Source organism: Pleurodeles waltl, chromosome 9 (assembly GCF_031143425.1).
Source record: "Pleurodeles waltl isolate 20211129_DDA chromosome 9, aPleWal1.hap1.20221129, whole genome shotgun sequence".
Lineage (NCBI taxonomy): Eukaryota > Metazoa > Chordata > Amphibia > Caudata > Salamandridae > Pleurodeles > Pleurodeles waltl.
This window is the reverse complement of record NC_090448.1, coordinates 435,269,306-435,289,156: the sequence shown is the minus strand read 5'-3', so window position 1 is coordinate 435,289,156 and position 19,851 is coordinate 435,269,306. Positions and strand designations below refer to the sequence as shown.

Here is a 19,851-nt window from a genome sequence, read left to right as displayed (position 1 = left end):
GACCCCAAACCTATGTGACCTTGTAGAGGGTCGCTGGGACTATTAGAAAATAGTGAGAGTTAGAAAAATAACCCTCCCCAAGACCCTGAAAAGTGAGTGCAAAGTGCACCAAAGTTCCCCTAAGGACAAAATAGTCGTGTTAGAGGGAGAATGCAAGGAAAACACAAATCAGCAATGCAACAACGATGGATTCCTGACTGAGGGTACCTGTGGAACAAGGGGACCAAGTCCAAAAGTCACAAGCAACTCGGAGATGGGCAGATGCCCAAGAAATGCCAGCGGTTGGTGCAAAGAAGCTCTTACTAGGCTGAAGAACTGTGAATACTGCAGGAACGACAAGGGCTAGAGACTTCCCCTTTGGAGGATGGATCCCCCACGCCTTGGAGAGTCGTGCAGAAGTGTTTTCCCGCCGGATGGACGCCAACAAGCCTTGCTACACGCAAATCGTGCGTTTGGCGTTTTTGGACGCAGCTGGGGCCCAGGAGGGACCAGAAGGTCGCAAATTGGACCTGCAGAGAGAGGGGACGTCGAGCAAGACAAAGAGCCCTCGCTGAAGCAGGTAGCACCCAGAGAAGTGCCAGAAACAGGCACTACAAGGATGCGTGAAACGGTGCTCGCCGAAGTTGCACAAAGGAGTCCCACGTCGCCGGAGACCAACTTAGAAAGTCGTGCAATGCAGGTTAGAGTGCCGTGGACCCAGGCTTGGCTGTGCACGAAGGATTTCCGCCGGAAGTGCACAGGGGCCGGAGAAGCTTGCAAAGTCGCGGTTCCCAGCAATGCAGCCCAGCGAGGTGAGGCAAGGACTTACCTCCACCAAACTTGGGCTGAAGAGTCACTGGACTGTGGGGGTCACTTGGACGGTGTCGCTGGATTCGAGGGACCTCGCTCGTCGTGCTGAGAAGAGACCCAAGGGACCGGTAATGCAGCTTTTTGGTGCCTGCGGTTGCAGGGGGACGATTCCGTCGACCCACGGGAGATTTCTTCGGAGCTTCTGGTGCAGAGAGGAGGCAGACTACCCCCACAGCATGCAAAAGCAGGAAAACAGTCGAGAAGGTGGCAGGATCAGCGTTACAGAGTTGCAGTAGTCGTCTTTGCTACTATGTTGCAGGTTTGCAGGCTTCCAGCGCGGTCAGCGGTCGATTCCTTATCAGAAGGTGAAGAGGGAGATGCAGAGGAACTCGGCTGAGCTCATGCATTCGTTATCTAAAGTTTCCCCAGAGACAGAGACCCTAAATAGCCAGAAAAGAGGGTTTGGCTACCTAGGAGAGAGGAAAGGCTACTAACACCTGAAGGAGCCTATCACAAGGAGTCTCTGACGTCACCTGGTGGCACTGGCCACTCAGAGCAGTCCAGTGTGCCAGCAGCACCTCTGTTTCCAAGATGGCAGAGGTCTGGAGCACACTGGAGGAGCTCTGGACACCTCCCAGGGGAGGTGCAGGTCAGGGGAGTGGTCACTCCCCTTTCCTTTGTCCAGTTTCGCGCCAGAGCAGGGGCTAAGGGGTCCCTGAACCGGTGTAGACTGGCTTATGCAGAATTGGGCACATCTGTGCCCAACAAAGCATTTCCAGAGGCTGGGGGAGGCTACTCCTCCCCTGCCTTCACACCATTTTCCAAAGGGAGAGGGTGTCACACCCTCTCTCAGAGGAAGTTCTTTGTTCTGCCATCCTGGGCCAGGCCTGGCTGGACCCCAGGAGGGCAGCTGCCTGTCTGAGGGGTTGGCAGCAGCAGCAGCTGCAGAGAAACCCCAGGAAGGGCAGTCTGGCAGTACCAGGGTCTGTGCTACAGACCACTGGGATCATGGAATTGTACCAACAATGCCAGGATGGCATAGAGGGGGCAATTCCATGATCATAGACATGTTACATGGCCATATTCGGAGTTACCATGGTGAAGCTACATATAGGTAGTGACCTATATGTAGTGCACGCGTGTAATGGTGTCCCCGCACTCACAAAGTTCAGTGAATTGGCTCTGAACAATGTGGGGGCACCTTGGCTAGTGCCAGGGTGCCCTCTCACTAAGTAACTTTGCACCTAACCTTTACCAGGTAAAGGTTAGACATATAGGTGACTTATAAGTTACTTAAGTGCAGTGTAAAATGGCTGTGAAATAACGTGGACGTTATTTCACTCAGGCTGCAGTGGCAGGCCTGTGTAAGAATTGTCAGAGCTCCCTATGGGTGGCAAAAGAAATGCTGCAGCCCATAGGGATCTCCTGGAACCCCAATACCCTGGGTACCTCAGTACCATATACTAGGGAATTATAAGGGTGTTCCAGTAAGCCAATGTAAATTGGTAAAAATGGTCACTAGCCTGTTAGTGACAATTTAGAAAGAAATGAGAGAGCATAACCACTGAGGTTCTGATTAGCAGAGCCTCAGTGAGACAGTTAGTCACTACACAGGTAACACATTCAGGCACACTTATGAGCACTGGGGCCCTGGGTTACCAGGGTCCCAGTGACACATACAACTAAAACAACATATATACAGTGAAAAATGGGGGTAACATGCCAGGCAAGATGGTACTTTCCTACACTGAGTTTTTAAGTTGCCTAACTACACCACGAAGGCCCAGCTGCGCCTTGAATTCAGCATCACGAAACATCGCTGGGCCATCAAAAAAGCCTTCCTGAAAATGTGCCACTGCTTCTGCAATGCCAAAAGCAACACCATATCAGCCTGGGTCTGGCAGGAAATAAACTCAGGCAAATCAAAAGAGGGTTTAAACGGCTATCTAAAGAATGTAATAAACTCCCTCCACACAGAAAATATATAGGACGTGCAAATCTCACCCTAAGATGTTAAGAAATATATTAATTATAAGACCAGGTCACTTTCCTTTCAGGGGGATAACGTCACCCTGGCTATGAAGCGGCATGCCTGGCAAATTATTACCTTCTACAAAGTTTTAAAACCTCAGTCTTACTTCGACTAAGGATACCCATTCCATCTGTAGTTAGCATTCATGCATCTGCACTTTGGTGTCGAGCCCACCCAAAATCAGATGCTTGCCTGTTCCAAGACAGACGAGAGGGAGGAATGCAGGCTCCGTGGAGCGAGTAAAGAGTCCAAGGTTCACATTTTATCTGTTTGCTCGGCGGTACTTGCAGGCAGGAAAAAACCGGAGCTACAGCTTGTAGACAAGACCTCATACAGAGCCTAAACTCAAAAAATACCCGTCTGAAAATAAGGGTTATTAAATTTGCACAGTTATTTTTGGTGAAAGTAAGGCCCAGTCGGTGAGTGCAAAGCAACAACTACAGGTTGAAGCAACACAGGATATGAAGTAGCTGCCCAGTGGACAGGCCACATCTGTAATAATGAGACACTTTATCACTGAGAAGATGTGAAATACCTTGTTCTCAAAGCATTTACAATTTTAGCATATAAATATCTTATTGCAATGATTTAAAAATATATTTTGGTGTAATGGTTTTCATTAACTATGCGCTTTATTAATAAAACCTGAATCTGAGTCTGAGTAGCATGCTACTCAGAAGAGGGCGTGTGCTGGAAGAATGATGTCTTTATTTTCATCCTATGTAGGAAGTGTTTCCATGTCGTTTGTGATGACCACAGTAGTGTGGTTATCATGAGACACACTGTGCAGCAGTGTGGTGGATGATGAAGTGTGAGAGACAGCACACAGTTTTATGGTTCGCAGTATGCTGGTTGCTATAAACAGCACTACAGGTCTCTTTATGCTATTTCATATGATATAGTCTGCTTCAATTTGAGATATTGTGCATAGATGTGGTCTTAACTCAGCATGGTTTGAGGGAGGGAGATGTGGAAAGATTTGTTGGGATGGGCATTTTAGTAACAACCCATGCCTGTGTGTCTTTGTGGGACGTAAAGCAGCTCTCAGATTGTAGAGATATTTGCAACCTGCTAAGATGAACTATTTTAATGTCTTACAAATTGTCCAGCAGTGTGTGACACATTTCTTTAGCTATTCTATGCCAGTATATTTGTTGATGGCTGTCGTGTTTTGGCCATCCTGATGAACAGCCCTCATAGCAGATGTCTTATGTGAATTTAAGAGCTGAAAAGTACAAAATGTTGCTGACCACTGCACATTAAAGGTTTAGTATTATTGTGGGTCATAACGGTTCTGTATGTAAGTACATAACTATATAATTCCAATGTGAAAAACAGGCCAGCCCTTCTTAGCTTACCTGCATATTTAAAGCAGTTTGCTGGTTGAGGTTACAATTTGTGGGTTCTAAGCTGAGGGTTGTGCTTGAATGGTGCAACCATTCTCTGGACTATGTTGCTGAGATGTGGGTGGTGCAGCTAGCTAGGAAATAGCAATGTTTTCAACTGCCTTTGGAAGGTTATATTCTCTAGGCTGCTTCTAATGCTGACTGGTAGTGTGTTCCATATATTGGCAGCTTGTACTGAGAAAGCAGCACCTCTTACATATTTCTTATGGTAAATTGGTAAGGGATGCTCTGTGGACAATAAGTTGTCAGTGGAGAGATTATAAGCCTGGAGTCATGCGTTCTCTTGGGTGAAGGTGGAAAAGACACCTTGTGGCAGCATTTTGGATGAGTTGTATTTTGCATATAATGAATGCGGGTGCACCAAGTTATAGGCTGTTGGCATAATCAAGTTTGGAGATTACAAGTGTAAAAATGGCCTGCAGTTTATGTCAAAGTACAAGGAATGGGATGATGTGACATGTTTTCATTGTGTAGAAAGCACTCTTTCTGATGCTGTTAGCATGCAGTAAAACAGATAGCTCTCAATCAATGGTTACTTCTATGTTTCTAGCTTACAGATGTTTTTGGGGTGGCTTTAAGTTTCTTAGGCCATAAGGTGGAATGCTGGAAGTTTTACCATTGCCCGCTGATCATAATCTCTATCTTTGCATTATTAAGCTTTAGATGGCTGTTCATCTTCAATGTGCTTATGGAACAAAAGAAGTCATTGAGTTGTGAATTGTAGAGGTGTTCAGAGTTACCCATGTTTTAATGGTTTTGGTGTGATCTGCGTAGTTGTAACAGGTGAGGTTGTATGATTTAATCAGACTTGGTGAAGTGTTAAATAGATATTGCATAGTAGAGGGGATATGATGCATCCCTGAAGAATGCCATCATGTTGAGGATGAGGAGTTGATGTGTAAGATAAGGTGTGTAAGTTAAGAAGCAATCCATTTTAAATAATGTTCAAAAGTTCCAATATTGTGAAGTCTCTTTTGCAGCGTATGGTCTCGGACAGTTTCAAAAGCAGCTGATAAATCCATAAGTAATAAAGCAGCTACTCATTTTTTGTCTACTGTGAGTTTTAGATCACCCCAGATGAGTATGATCTCTGACTCTAAATGCTCTTATTGATTCCAGACTGGACTTTGTTAATGTCATTCTGGTGATAATTCCCCTCACTCGCTTAGCCCCACTCAAAGCTGTACTCTATTTGGCAGCCAGGCTTTTATAAAATCGAAAAAGTATGATAATGTGCCACCTATTTTCAGGGACCTTCATTGGCTGTCCTTCACAGTCACAAGCCAATCCAAACTACATGTCCTTGCTCATAAGCCATAGATAAGAAAAGCCAATCCTACCTAATTACTGAACTTACTTCCATTCCTATGAGGTTCTAGGTGATGGAAAACAACCGACTCTTTGTTGGTAGAAGTTCCCTAATTCAGTGGTGTGAGAATACAGCACTCTTCCTAGGCCAAATCAAAGTTCCTAGAGGCTCACATTATGAAAACTTAATGTCCACAAAAGATCTGTTCTATTCTTAATGATATGGTGGGCCTTGAGAATAAAGTCACCTTTTGGAGCTCGCAAAAATAAAATTGATCTTTCAAAACAAAAATCAGCAACCTGATAACCTGTAGTCTAAATTAGGAAGCCTGAGATGCACTATATATATTGCAGGCTCTTGATGCAACACTGTGTGGAATAGATGGTGGCTTGGAGTGATGGATATCGAAGCAACATTGGCCCCTTAAAAGTAGACCAGTTTGGTACAAACAACACTTCAACACTTCCAGCACTTGTACATTCAAAGGGAAGTCTAGTCTAAAGCTCGTTGACCAACTCATTGTGGTAGAAGAGGTATCAAACTATTTAGTAAGAATCAAAAAGACCCTTTAATAATACTGTTAAAAGGCGAATGACAGTAGGCCTGGGTGAAATTTTCATCATGCCAGCATAATCTCGCAAATTTTATGTTGAACTTGTGTGACATTCCCGAAATACCTCATTAAGCCACAGGAACAACATGAACGACAGGAACTTCAGTAACTGTTGGACCCAGGACTTGCGTTTGTTGCCCTTTCTTATCATGAAATAGGTCCTTGCATCCAAAGTGGATGTGAGGACGTATATTGGGCTAAAATATAGAGTTAATTACCAGTTTTGCATTTCACATAATTACACAAAAGCAAAATGTGCTAATTTTTCATACCCTTAGTAAGTATTTGTGATATATGTAATAGCCTGTTCTAGATCATAAAGCAAAGTGGGTTAAAATTTGAGAAACTATACATACATCTTAGTTTGTCTTTGGGCTGTGACCCGGGTGTTTGGCTGGTTTGGGGTTGTTGTTGCTTAAGAATATGTTTGCAGAAGAGTGTAGACAGAAATTTGCATCTGAAGTAAGAGAATGACAGAAAAATCCTTGAAGGGATGAAATCTGAAGTAACATTTTTGTGTGACACAAGGAGGTCAAAGCTTCACTGTGTGGGTGTATGACAGAAGACGGAGGTCAATAAACTCAACTTACAATAATATAATATCCCCATGCATCACACGCCAATATATTGCTATTGTGAGGAGTTTTTGCTATTCTTACCATGGCATCAGCTGACATACACTTACCTAGCAGAGTATTGGTTAGAGCAACGTAATGGCTCAATATTATTTTATTTCTATATAATGCGTGTGAAACCGTGATAGGTATACCTATCAAATGCTTCACTAAAAAGTACAACAGATCTTTATTTTTGCAAAAAAAACAGAAATGACACTATTTCCAGGCAAAATTACAGACACCTGGGAAACAGTGATATATGAGCACATGAGGGCTGAATTATGAGAATCATATCCCCAAATGATGTTCTTCTATCCTTGCAGATGTACAACATGTTCCCCTCTATCATGAAGCACCTGCCAGGACCTCATAACAAAGTGTTTGACAACTTTGAGAGGCTGAGGCTATTTGTATTGGAGAGAATCAAAATGCACGAGGCGTCGTTTGACCCCAGCTGTCCTGGGGATTTCATAGACTGTTTCCTCACCAAAATAAAGCAGGTAGGTGTGCCTAGGAAAATACATTTCTGTAGCTGTTGTTGGTGACTGTTCTAATAACTTCTTCTTTACTTCTTATGTGTTCTTGTGACATTGTATTCAAGGAAGGCATGCTGAAAGTATTATTAAGCCTTTGAAAGCAGCCTGTGATGCCCCATGCCATTTAAATGACCCACAAAACTAAAGGTTCAATTTATATTTTGATGGAATGGGTACTCCATTGCAAAGGCAACAGAGATGCCTACCTGCCAAAATAATCGTCCGCCCGTCAAATTTAAACGCAAGCATACCACAGGTTGACGATGTCGGAAAGCTTAGCCATATGTCCGCCCTCCCAATTTAGATGGGTGGACACGTAGCAGTATTGTACTGCCCATCACCACCAGTAACACTCTAACAGTAAGGGCCAGTAAATACAACAATGCTCCCCACGCTATTAGCGATGACTTCCATGGCAAGGGAGGCATTCTGTTTTTTATTTTCAAGAACAAAACCCCACATTGGGGTTTTGTTTTTGAAAATAAGAAAAAATACATTATAACTTTGCTGTATGGCTCTGCCATGTTTGAAGGAGCCATACATCAAAGTTATAATGCATTCACATTAACCGCCTTGACAGTGGTTCCTATTGTGGGAACTGAACCCTAATAATCATCTGAACCCGAGTATGTAATCACCCCAATATTTTACCAAACTATTTCAGCTCCAGAGTCTCCAGTTGATCTAGTGGTTAGATACTACATTCCTCATTAAGTACCACAAATTAGCAGAGTTAAACTCAATAAAATATTGGAAGCACAAAGAACCTGTTTACATATCAACAATAAAGCACAAAGTGGACTTATCACAGAATAATCAAAAAGCGGTAAGAGAAAATAATGCAGAAAGTCGCATAAAGGCCCACTTGCAGGAAATACAGATAAATGCAAAATCATAAACGTATTAATCCCTAGTTGGTCAGGATCTAAATGAGAATTCTAAGCCTCAATCTCATAAAGAGTACTTACACCACCCCAATAGAAGTATAAAAGCAAAAGAGAACATGTCAAAACACCTACAAAGAAAATGCTAAAGACAACATCCTCATCAAACTAAGGAAAAGTCGCCCACAAAATAAAAAGGGAAACTCCCCAAAAGACAGAAACCAAAGGTTCTATAAACAAATCATACATGATATTAATAGATTCTGTAAATTCAGCATGGCATGATCATGATTAGGGTCACATTGGAAAATCAGAAACAATAACGTATTTTAGAAATCATTACCACCACCTAATTTCTTAAGGTAAGAGAAACGTCAGTTGCTCCCTCACCATTTGCACTCTGGAGATGTACTGCACATGTGAAAGATTTCCTAAACAATGGCTCATAGAATTAACACGAATAACACTTCCAGAAGAAGTCCTAGAAAATTATTTGTTGGGAACACAAATGAAGCGTCTTTCACAATACACACTTTCTAACATTGTGATATACCACTCTTACATTTGTCTCATTATCCTGATGCTCTGTGGAAACAAAAGGACACTGATTGGGAGGGGGAATGAGTAGGAGAAAGCTCAGTAGAACACCAAAAGCTGCATCTGTTAAAAAAAAATGTATGTTATCACAAATGTGGCATAACTATTCACAGAATTATTTATACTTCTAAATGACCTAGATAATTCCTTCCAGGTACAACATAATTGGTTCATCAGTTATGACTCCTTGTATCATTAAAATGCTAATTGTCAGAAAAAATGTTCACACGATATTTGCATATTTTTGCATATTTCGAAAATGCCATAACACTGTGAGTGCTAGAACTGTCTGCCAGGCACTTTTAAATGTGGCTGTCGGGACCTCCGCCACGGAAACGGAGTGAAATGCTTCATCTCCTTCGTGGAAGATGGCCCGAAACACTAAAAATCTAAATCGGGACCTTAGTTCTTTGTTCTAGCCAGGTCATTTCAGCATAATCATCCAGGCAAAATGATTCCAAATCTTCTTCAGTACAAGCCTATAGTTGAGATTAGGATTTTCTAAATTGATGTTGCATTTCGAGCATCAAAAACTATCCGGTGCAGAAGCCAGCCTCGAAGTTTCTTATCTTTTCTAAATGAACTGCACCTGGGGCAGCGGTCCCTGGAAACTGACTACCTTTGAGATCTTTTGTGATTTCAATTAATAACATTTGTTTTTGCTGGTAACATTTTGACGTTAATGACTCCTCAGAATGCTGCCTTTGTTTTTTATGCATGCTCCTATGTTACCCTTCTTTTAATTGATGATGGGAGATAGTGTGTATCTACCAAAATAGCACAAGGATAGCATAGCATGCACATGTGTATTAATATATTCACCCTGTTGTGCTGTTTTGCTGGATGTGTCCTTTACCTCTTTAGACAAAACTATTCTGTGTATTGTTTGGTTGTCTAAATATGTGAGCTTCTGGGGGTCTGTAACACTTATAGTATAATAAACATTGGGTAGTGACCATTTCTGCTAAAAGTAAGTAAAGTATTGGTAAGACAGGCAAGGTTGATGTACTGCCAGGCATGGCTTTAGCACTGGTGGCTACAAGTCCAACAATCTTTTTTGCCCCCTGCACGCCAATATGACCTCCTCCCTGGATTCCCTCACTATCACCTTGCAAAAGTGCCCTCATCTCTCCATAGCCCCACTCTCAAATACATTTCATATGGTTTAAAGCGTTGGTAAAGTCTGGCTTTACTAATCCACTCAGCTAGCCACATAAAATACAGTTCTATACTTTGCAGCAGGCATATTAACCCTCTACGCTACTTTATGGTGAGTCAAAACTGCCATTAGACAAAACTCCGATTTCTCTCTCGCGCAGGTAAATTATTCACAAGAGTTATCACACCATTTTTATTGCTGCATGAAATCTGGGTGCACAAGGTACTCTGCAGCAGGTGCTGTCATATCCTGTATTGTTGCTAAACATAGCAATTCTCCCTGGGGTCAATGCTCCTGCTCCAGGTCAGCGCCCAGTGCGGCCGCACCAGTCGCACCGCCCTAAAGCTGGCCCCATGTACTGCATTCACTGATTTGTAGTCAGCTAACTTTGGCAGGCTTTCTATTTTTAGGTGATTTTGGAATGTTTAATTCATTTAGGAGACTCCTCCAACTACAGATTGAAATAAAACCTACAAGAGTTTGTTTACCCATCTTCTCTGATGGTGATTTATAACGGCCTGCCAAGGGGGTGAGTGGTAACACAAACCTATTAAATTTTTGGAAATAGTGATAAATCCTCGATTGGTGAATCTTCTTCAGTAAAGAATCTATCAGTAGAATTGTTTCTGCCCATTGGCTGTGGTAATTCCACCAACAAATTCTCCACTTTAGAAAAATAGTTCTATAGATGTTCCTGTGAGTACTGGTGGGCAAAATCACAAAATCTGCTAATTGGACAATACACACATTCCTTTTCACTAGTGGTCTGAGTGAAAACCATGAGGTAAGACATACTTTATGTGCAAAAATTGGGATATGTGGGGGAGACTGGTTTGCACAGAAAACTTCTCATAGCCACGGTCCATATTAGTTTAACAGTTCTGATGATATATTTCTTGCTTGAATGAGTCTCCTGCATGTAAACATTTTGCAAAACCCGTAAATGGGGCAAAATGATGTTACATATTTGTAAAGCAACAAAGAAGCATTAGGTCAGATTTTGCTCATGTAGCAAAAACATTGCCTGACACTACTTGAGACGTGTCCAGTGCCTCATCATTTTTAGAGAAATACTGTGCATGTGATGCCATGGTACACATACGCTGAAGATACTTGGCACTCTGTATTGTAGAGAAAGCACTGCATAGGTTGCTAGAGTGACAGGGGGGACTTTGGAAAAAACAACAGAGTCTCAGAAGCTGGTAATCTGGGGGCTGATTTGGAACTGAGTAGCAACAGAAAGACCTGCAATTTGTGGAAGAAGTGCTAAATTTTGCATTATGAACCAACTTCTAACCAGGTCCATACACTTCAGTGTCTTCAGAATTGTGATTGCTCTTAACTTGGGGATCGAGAACAGACTCCAGTAATTATCTCTGTGCTTTGTACATGTAAAGTTCTGGCCCTTACCTCTAGGAAGAATCAGAAACTATATAGTGCTGTGCCTACATGTTTCATCAGTGGAGCTCCCTAAAGGTGTGGGATGTTCCCAGATGTGCCGTCACTGTGCCGAAGGACTTAAGGGGTTCACTGAAAAAGACTAAGTAGGTAGAAACTGTTATCGAGCGGCTTGCTTTCCCAATCTGAATGGACCTGTGTTGGCAGTTCTGGTTGGGCTATTGCTATTGGTGCATGTCCAAGGCTGATTTGCATAAAACTTGTCTCTGTCTCAAGTGGCATATTTTGTGAAAAAGGATGGACTGGAATATGGTCCAAATGATTGCCAATGTCTGAGACTTTTTCAATCATTCCTCCCGTCATCCTTTTGTTCTTCTCCATACATTTTGACCAAATCAAAACACAGTCACCCATGAATGACAGGAGAGCTTCGTAATAAATATGCGTATTTGAAAGGAAAACCGGTCCTCGTACCTGTCCGGTTTAACTATTTTTGTTTCAAAGGAGAAAATATGCAATGCTGTATCATACAACTGAGAATGCATTGTGACCCTACGTATTGTATGGGGCATCATGTGATTGTGATACCTTGTTTACAGTGGTAAATCGCTATAAAAGATGCATCAGGGTATGCTTAAAGGAGTAGTACTACACTCACACACAGTGTTGGGCTGTGATAGAGCGTCCAGTCTTTATAAATTACATATACTTGGACACGCTGGAGGTCGGTGGACCTTTTAACCTAGTTGGGCTCTCCTCATCCTAGAATAGTCGTATCATTCAAATCAATAATCAATAATCATTATAACCAATACCCAACACTTAATTAATAGATCATACAACACAATAGAAATCAATAACAATCAATAATTGACGCAATATGACCTTTCAGTCGTGAATAACCACACCAGTTTATTAAAAGTTAATGAGTTTATTTCCCTATATTAACAAAGCTAGCACAATGTATATAAGTCTCAAAACCAAATGATATATGTATACGAACATTACTAGCTGTCCATAACGGCGGAAGAAACGCAATCTACGCAAAATCTGGATTATTATGCACTCGGTTATTGGAATGCAAATCACTAATATAAGCAATTGAATTTGACTAATTTCATACATCGGTCAGCATAACAAGATTTCAATTCAGCATGGTGCATTAGATGAATACCTCGACTAGCCTCTAATTGGCATTGGCATGTGGGGCTTCATGCAAAACGAATTTAGTCAACACAAATTTAGAAAACTTCTAGCTTGGGCCCTATCAAAATAAGCAGTTGGTACTGAGGAAGGAAAACACAATGTAAATACAATTGTCCTTTCATATTTACCAAATACAATCAGCATTCAAGAAAAGTCTTCGTCCTTCAGGTACCGGTTCAATCAGCATGGGGCAGATTTCAAAGGGGCAAAGTTAAGGGCAAGTTTCCTTGCGGCAGCAAGGAGAATGGGGAAAAGGTTACCGCATGGACAGGACGGGTCAACGTTAAAGTTAAAGTCTCTAGGGTGAGAATTTTCAAAATCTCTTTCTCTGGAATAGAGAAAGGGCATCAAGATGTCATCTAAGATGGCGTCTTGAATCGGGCTTCAAAATGGCATCGAGGAAAATGTCTGACTTCTCTTTGTCCGGTGGGTTTAAGTAAGAAACATTCCAAATTGTTCAGGGTCTTCCATTGGATGGTTCATAGGGTGGCTTCAATTTGACCAGTGAATAGTGTCTTTCTCCTAGTACTCATTTTTACATAAGGTGTCCTTGGAGCCTTGGAACACAACTTGCAACAAAGTTTGCCAATTATTTCGGTATCAGTACTTTTATTGTCCGCACCTACAGAAACTGACCTTGCTTGACAAGGGATGAAACCGGCCTAGTACGAAACCTTGAGATAAATGTATTAGTCATTTCTACTGGAAAAATACAACCTTTAAAGTAAAATACAACCTTTATTAATGCAAGTGAAAACCACGCAGTTAAAATTTGAGGCCAGGCAACTAGGCCAAAGCCTCTACTAAATTTAAGCTAAGCATATAACAGTTTTGGCAAGAAAAATCATAGAATACATTTGCAATTATGACGGATTGCTACATTTGTCAATTCTTCATGATTAATTAAGCTTATATATAATAATGGCGAACTACTCCATGGGCACAATTGCCCACGTACATTATTTTTTTGCTAAAATCACACTACCTTATACGATTTTGATTATATAATATATGAATATTTGTTAGACCTTCTTTTCCGCGTCATCAATCCCTCCTCTGATGACTAATTATGTCATCACATCAAATCTTCCCACAAATTTTATTCCTTTAAAATTCTGTTTTAGTAACTTGGCACTTCAGTCAATTCCCTCTTTCTTTTGGATCCTTTAGATTTTTCTCTGTATATTTCTACCATTTTATTTTGTTCTTTCTCTTCCCTTTTCCTTTTGTTCCTTGTTTTCAATATTTTAATAGCTTTCCATATTCCCCAAATACCTAATAGACAAATTAATATTATTAATATTCCTTTTACTATTTTCAGTAATATTCTGTTCCAAATGTTGCTGAGCCAATTTCCCACAGAAGCAAATCCTTTTCCAACCTTTTCCCATACTCCTGGTTCTTTCAATTCTTTCAAATATGTACTCTCGTTAGTTAAATTTGTAAGCATTTTTCTAATTTGCCCGCTGTTGTCCGGAATATAAGAACAACAGTGATGTGTACCAAGCATTTTGCAAACGCTGCCATCCTTTGCTAAAAGAATGTCGAAAGCAAGCCAATTTTGAAGAGTCAAAAGCAAGTTCAGCATCCATCAAGATTATAGCTCCTGAAAATTTTGTCAACATGTTATCCACAATAATAGACAACTTTCGTATTTTGATTTAATTCAATATGGCTCCTACTGAAGGAATCATTGCTCCAAATGTATCTCCTATCACACCAGAAGCTGTCTCCCTTTTCTGAACATGATGTGATTCAGACAGCTTTGGAAATTTCTTTAAGTCGTCTAGTTGATAAATCTTTGGAAATACTATTCCCAAATAACATCTCCCATACCATCCTTTTGAAAGACGATAATAGGCGTTGAGTCCACAGATATAATATATCCCTGGAATAATTGGGTCTTGTCCATTCAGCATGAACGTCCACTTAGCTTGAAACAAAAACGTATGTTTACATTCACTCGTTCCCACAAAGATTGTGTCATAATATGATTTATGCCTAAATACACACAGCCTCCCTACGTGTGCTGCATCTAAAGCTATTTTCCCTTGTGTCTTTATCACGGCAAAAGCATAATTATCTACAGATGTCCTCTTGTGTAATTCCTTTTCTAATCTCTCCTTCTCCTCCTTTCTCCTATCATCAGTGTGATCTAGAAAACTTTTCTCTATCACTGAAAGCAAGCATGAAATGTTTTCTCTGTGAGCGTGAGCTGTGTGAAAAGGTGACAATGGCTCAAAGAAGCCCCTAACTAACTTTATATAATAATCTCTTGCTGTTTTACTCAGGAGCTCTATTATGGGGATATATGCAAATACAACATCATAATTGGAATAAAAGTAATGAATATACTCCTGGCCATAAACTCTGGTCATTAATAAACTACATGAAATTCCATACGTAAGAGGCATGCCATGATATGTCACTCCTTCTTTTACTGAGGTAGGTATTTGTGTGCACACATAACAATCTTTCACATCCATTGTCTCAACATACTCATTCAGCAAGCGATAGAAAACGTTTGAGGAAAGTTCCTTCTTATCATGGAAATATTTCTCGTCTTGTACGAGCTTCCGTTGAGGAGTTAGTTCAGTAGTAGTAGGTTTAGAAGTAGAAGCATCATTCACGTCTCTCTCATTCTTCCCATGCATTCCAAGAACTATTGCTATAATTATTAGTACACATGCAGTTATCAAGCCTATACATATGTATTTACAACACTTCATTTTATGTCCCTTTGTATTATTGCCTGGCATGATCTATATAGAATCAGAAAGTTGAAGACACTTTATCAAATAAGATTTGCATATATATATATACAGCTGAACGAGTTCAATGTTCACACGGTTTTCTTTAGCAGCTTAGTCTCTTATCGGTTAGCAGCTTTGTCTCCTATCGGTTTCAAAGTCAATCAAGTTAGCAATGTCTTATCCAGTTAAAAAGTCAATCAGGTTTGTCAATGTCTTATTCGGTAATGTTCATGGAATCTTCTCTTCTCAAGTGCCAAAGTGATGCTCTGCTTCTTCGTTCTCAAGACTGAGAGATAGGAATTTGTCTGACCAGTCGTTAGTGGCAATGTATGCCCACTACGGGCCAGAATATCTTCTGCTCGGTATTCTTTTCCTTTTCAATTATGCATCTCCTTTTGATTCTCTCTCGCTGGTGCCTTGTTCCTTGGCTGGGTCTTCCTCTTCACTTGGTGTTGTTATTGCTACAGGCACTTCTTTTCTTTTCCCTTTCAACTTTGGCCCTTCGCTCTCGTTTGATATTTCTTTAGTCCTTAATTTCACTGCCTATATGGTTTGTCTCCGTTTCACACTGTTTTCACCTGAGGGACCTGCAACCGATTCTGGAAGAGGCTGAATGATTTCACTCTGTCCCACCTCCTTTTGTCCCCCAAGGAGGTCTATCAGGTTTTCCTTTTCTTTTCCTGTATTGTCTGCTTCTGGGAGAGCCCTCCTCTGATCAGGCTCTCCCTCTTCTTCTCCTGTCGCAGGCTCTCCATCCCCTTCAGGATCTTCGTCACTTTCTGATGTTTCTCCTCCGTTCTCTTCAAATGGATCAGCCGTTTCTTCCTCAGAAAATATTTCTCCTTCCTCTATTTCTGCTTGTTCACCTCCAGGTTCTCTTTGTCTTGTCTCGGTGTCTGGTACTCCTTTGTCAGCAGCTGGTAATTTCAGCGCTTCAACTTCCTCTTCTGTGGGGCACGTCACCCTTTTCGTGTGACTGGCGTGAATCCAGTTGGGAACTCCCGCACACTTCACAGCGGTGGTAGTTGTCAGAATCACTTGGAAAAGTCCTTTCCAACGGGGTTCCAGACACGATTTCCTCACGTGCTTCTTTATCACGACCCAGTCACCTGCTTTCAGGGTGTGTCCTGGACCTTGGATCGGTGGCAAGGTGGTTGCCTCCACCTGGTGAGAAAAAGAGCGTGCCACATCAGCTAGACCTTTGCAGTAGTCCAATACCATATCATCGGCAGGAACTGCTGGAAGTCTCTTGGCTCTGCCCATGAGGATTTCATGCGGCAACAGTCCAGTTTTTCTATCAGGTGTGTTTCTCATTGACATTAACACCAAGGGCAGTGCGTCAGGCCATTTCAAGTTTGTGGATGCACATATTTTTGCCATCCTCGATTTCAATGTGCCATTCATTTGCTCCACTAGTCCTGATGCTTCAGGGCGGTAGCTACAATGTAACTTTTGTTCAATGTTCAGCACTGCACACAGTCATTTGATTACTTCGTTATTGAAGTGACTTCCCCTATCTGATTCTAAAGAGATCGGGAATCTGAAACGTGGTATTAGCTCTCTCAAGAGTAGCTTTGCAACTGTGAGACTATCATTTCTGCGTGTAGGGTATGCTTCAATCCAATGACTAAAAATACACACAATCACCAACACATACTTCAAGCCTCCATGCACGGGCATCTCAATGAAATCCATTCGCATCCTGCTGAATGGCCCCCCAGCTCTTCCAATGTGGCTAAAATTTACTACTGTTCCCTTCCCTGCGTTCATTTGTTGGCAAGTGATGCAACAATGGCAAACTGCTTCAGCAACTTGACGGAATTTAGGATTGAACCAATCAATTTTGAATAGTCTAATCATGGCATCCCTTCTAAGGTGGGCTTGTCCATGATACAACCTGACCAATTGCGTTAAAAGACTGTCTGGTAGAACCAATCTCCCTTCACTTGAAACCCAGAAATCATCTGGTTTCTTTATGCATTGTAATTTACCCCATGAGAGTTTCTCCTCCTTGCTGACATTATTTTGTAGGAATTTCAATTCATCAATCGTATCTACAACTTTTAAAGCAAAGGCTTCACTTGGTTCAAGTTCTGGCTCATTTATCAGGTTCCATTCGTCTCTGAGCAATATACAGTTCAATGCGCAAAACCTTGCAACTTGATCTGCATATCCATTTCCCAGAGAAACGAAGTCCTGTGATTTTGAGTGTGCACTGTATTTTACCACTGCCACTTCCCCTGGCAACTGGATAGCGTGTAACAGTTCTCTTATTCTTTCACCATTTTTCACTGGTGACCACGAAGAGGTCATGAAACCCCTCTGTGACCACATTTGTCCAAAGTCATGCACTATTCCAAATCCGTACTGACTGTCAGTGTAAATGGTGACTTTCATTAACGTGGAAAGTTGGCAAGCTCTAGTAAGGGCTACTAGTTCCGCTACCTGTGCAGAGTAAACTTCTTGAAGCCAAGATGCTTCCAGAACACAGGTTATTGTACATACAGCATATCCTGCTTTCAATATTCCTAATGCATCTCTTAGACATGAACCATCAACAAAAATAATTTGATCATTTTCTTCCAATGGGGTGTCTTTGATATCAGGTCTTGGCTTTGTACAAAATTCAGTCACCTGAAGACAGTCGTGCTCGATGTCTTCGGCATTCTCAATTTCGACATTTTCACTGGGAAACAAAGTTGCTAGATTCAACGTAGTGCACCTTTTCAGCTGCACATTGGGTGATCCCAAAATTATTGTCTCATACCTTGTAAGTCTAGCACTGGTCATGTGCTGCGTTTGGGAACGTGTCAAAAGTATTTCGACTGAGTGAGGGACCATGACTGTTAAAGGATGTCCCATCACTATTCCTTCACTCTGATTTAGGTTGATACCAACTGCTGCTACAGCCCACAAACATCCCGGTAAGGCTGCTGCGACTGGATCCAAAGTAGCTGAAAAATATGCTACTGCTCTGTTTACGCCACCATGGGCCTGAGTCAAGACAGACAAGGAACATGCATCACGTTCATGACAAAACAATGTAAAAGGCTTTGTGTAATCAGGCACACCTAAAGCTGGAGCTCTGCACATGCATTCCTTTAATTCAATAAAAGCATCCATTTCATCTCTTTTCAACACTATTTCATCCAGTGCTTTTCTCTGGGTCAGTTTCAGCAAAGGTTTAGCTAGGGCCGAGAAATTGGGAATCCATTGACGACAGTAGCTCACCATTCCCAAAAACTTGGGTGGACTCATTTGAAGTACACTTGTTATTCTTTCTTTCATTATCCTTCTCGACCCTTTCTCTATTTGGTGACCCAATTATTTCACTTTCTTCTGGCAGAACTGTAACTTTGGAGGAGACACTTTGGTGGTCATTCTGACCCTGGCGGTCTTTGACCGCCAGGGCGGAGGACCGCGGGAGCACCGCCGACAGGCCGGCGGTGCTCCAATGGGGATTCCGACCGCAGCGGTAAAGCCGCGGTCGGACCGGCACCACTGGCGGGCTCCCGCCAGTGTACCGCCGCCCCATTGAATCCTCCACGGCGGCGCAGCTTGCTGCACCGCCGCGGGGATTCCGACCCCCCCTACCGCCATCCAGATCCCGGCGGTCCGACCGCCGGGATCCGGATGGCGGTAGGGGGGGTCGCGGGGCCCCTGGGGGCCCCTGCAGTGCCCATGCCACTGGCATGGGCATTGCAGGGGCCCCCATAAGAGGGCCCCTACATGTATTTCACTGTCTGCTGCGCAGACAGTGAAATACGCGACGGGTGCAACTGCACCCGTCGCACAGCTTCCACTCCGCCGGCTCGATTCCGAGCCGGCTTCATCGTGGAAGCCTCTTTCCCGCTGGGCTGGCGGGCGGTCTGAAGGCGACCGCCCGCCAGCCCAGCGGGAAAGTCAGAATTACCGCCGCGGTCTTTCGACCGCGGAACGGTAATCTGACGGCGGGACTTTGGCGGGCGGCCTCCGCCGCCCGCCAAGGTCAGAATGAGGGCCTTTGTGTCCGTTCCTTCCCAGGTGGTTCAATAGGGTAATAGTGTCAACAATACAGTCATTTTCTGTCTTGGATGCGATCAGCAAATCGTCAATATACTGCACCAAGGTTGATTCAAAAGGCAATTCCAAGGATTCCAAATCCTTCTTTAGAATCTGATTGAATATTGATGGTGACTCCGAAAACCCTTGAGGAATTCGACACAAACTGTAGACTCTGTCCAGGAATTTGAAGCAAACGAGAAATTGGCTGTCCTCATGAAGAGGCACAGAAAAGAATGCTTGTGACAAGTCGATGACTGAGAACCACTCTGCATCACAGGGAATTTGAAACATTATCACAGCTGGTTTTGGTACCACAGGGCAACATTTGACTATTATGTCATTTATTTTTCTCAAATCCTGAACAATTCAAACCTTTCCACTCGGTTTTATTAGTCCCATGATTAGTGAATTAGATGGACTACTTAACACTTCTTTCAGTACTCCCTGTTTCACAAACTCATCAATGAGTTGGGCGACTTTCACGAGGGTGTCTTGCGACATTTGGTAT

At 42.4% G+C, this 19,851-nt stretch overlaps 1 protein-coding gene across 1 annotated transcript in view; it reads left to right on the top strand.

Moving 5' to 3' along the window:
• LOC138259481 (cytochrome P450 2F5-like) overlaps nt 1-19,851 on the top strand; it is a 228,646-nt gene that overhangs the window by 58,949 nt on the left and 149,846 nt on the right. The window contains exon 5 of the mRNA XM_069207251.1: nt 7,090-7,266. Within this exon, the coding sequence (XP_069063352.1) occupies nt 7,090-7,266 (177 nt within the window). The remainder of the gene's footprint in view (nt 1-7,089; nt 7,267-19,851) is intronic.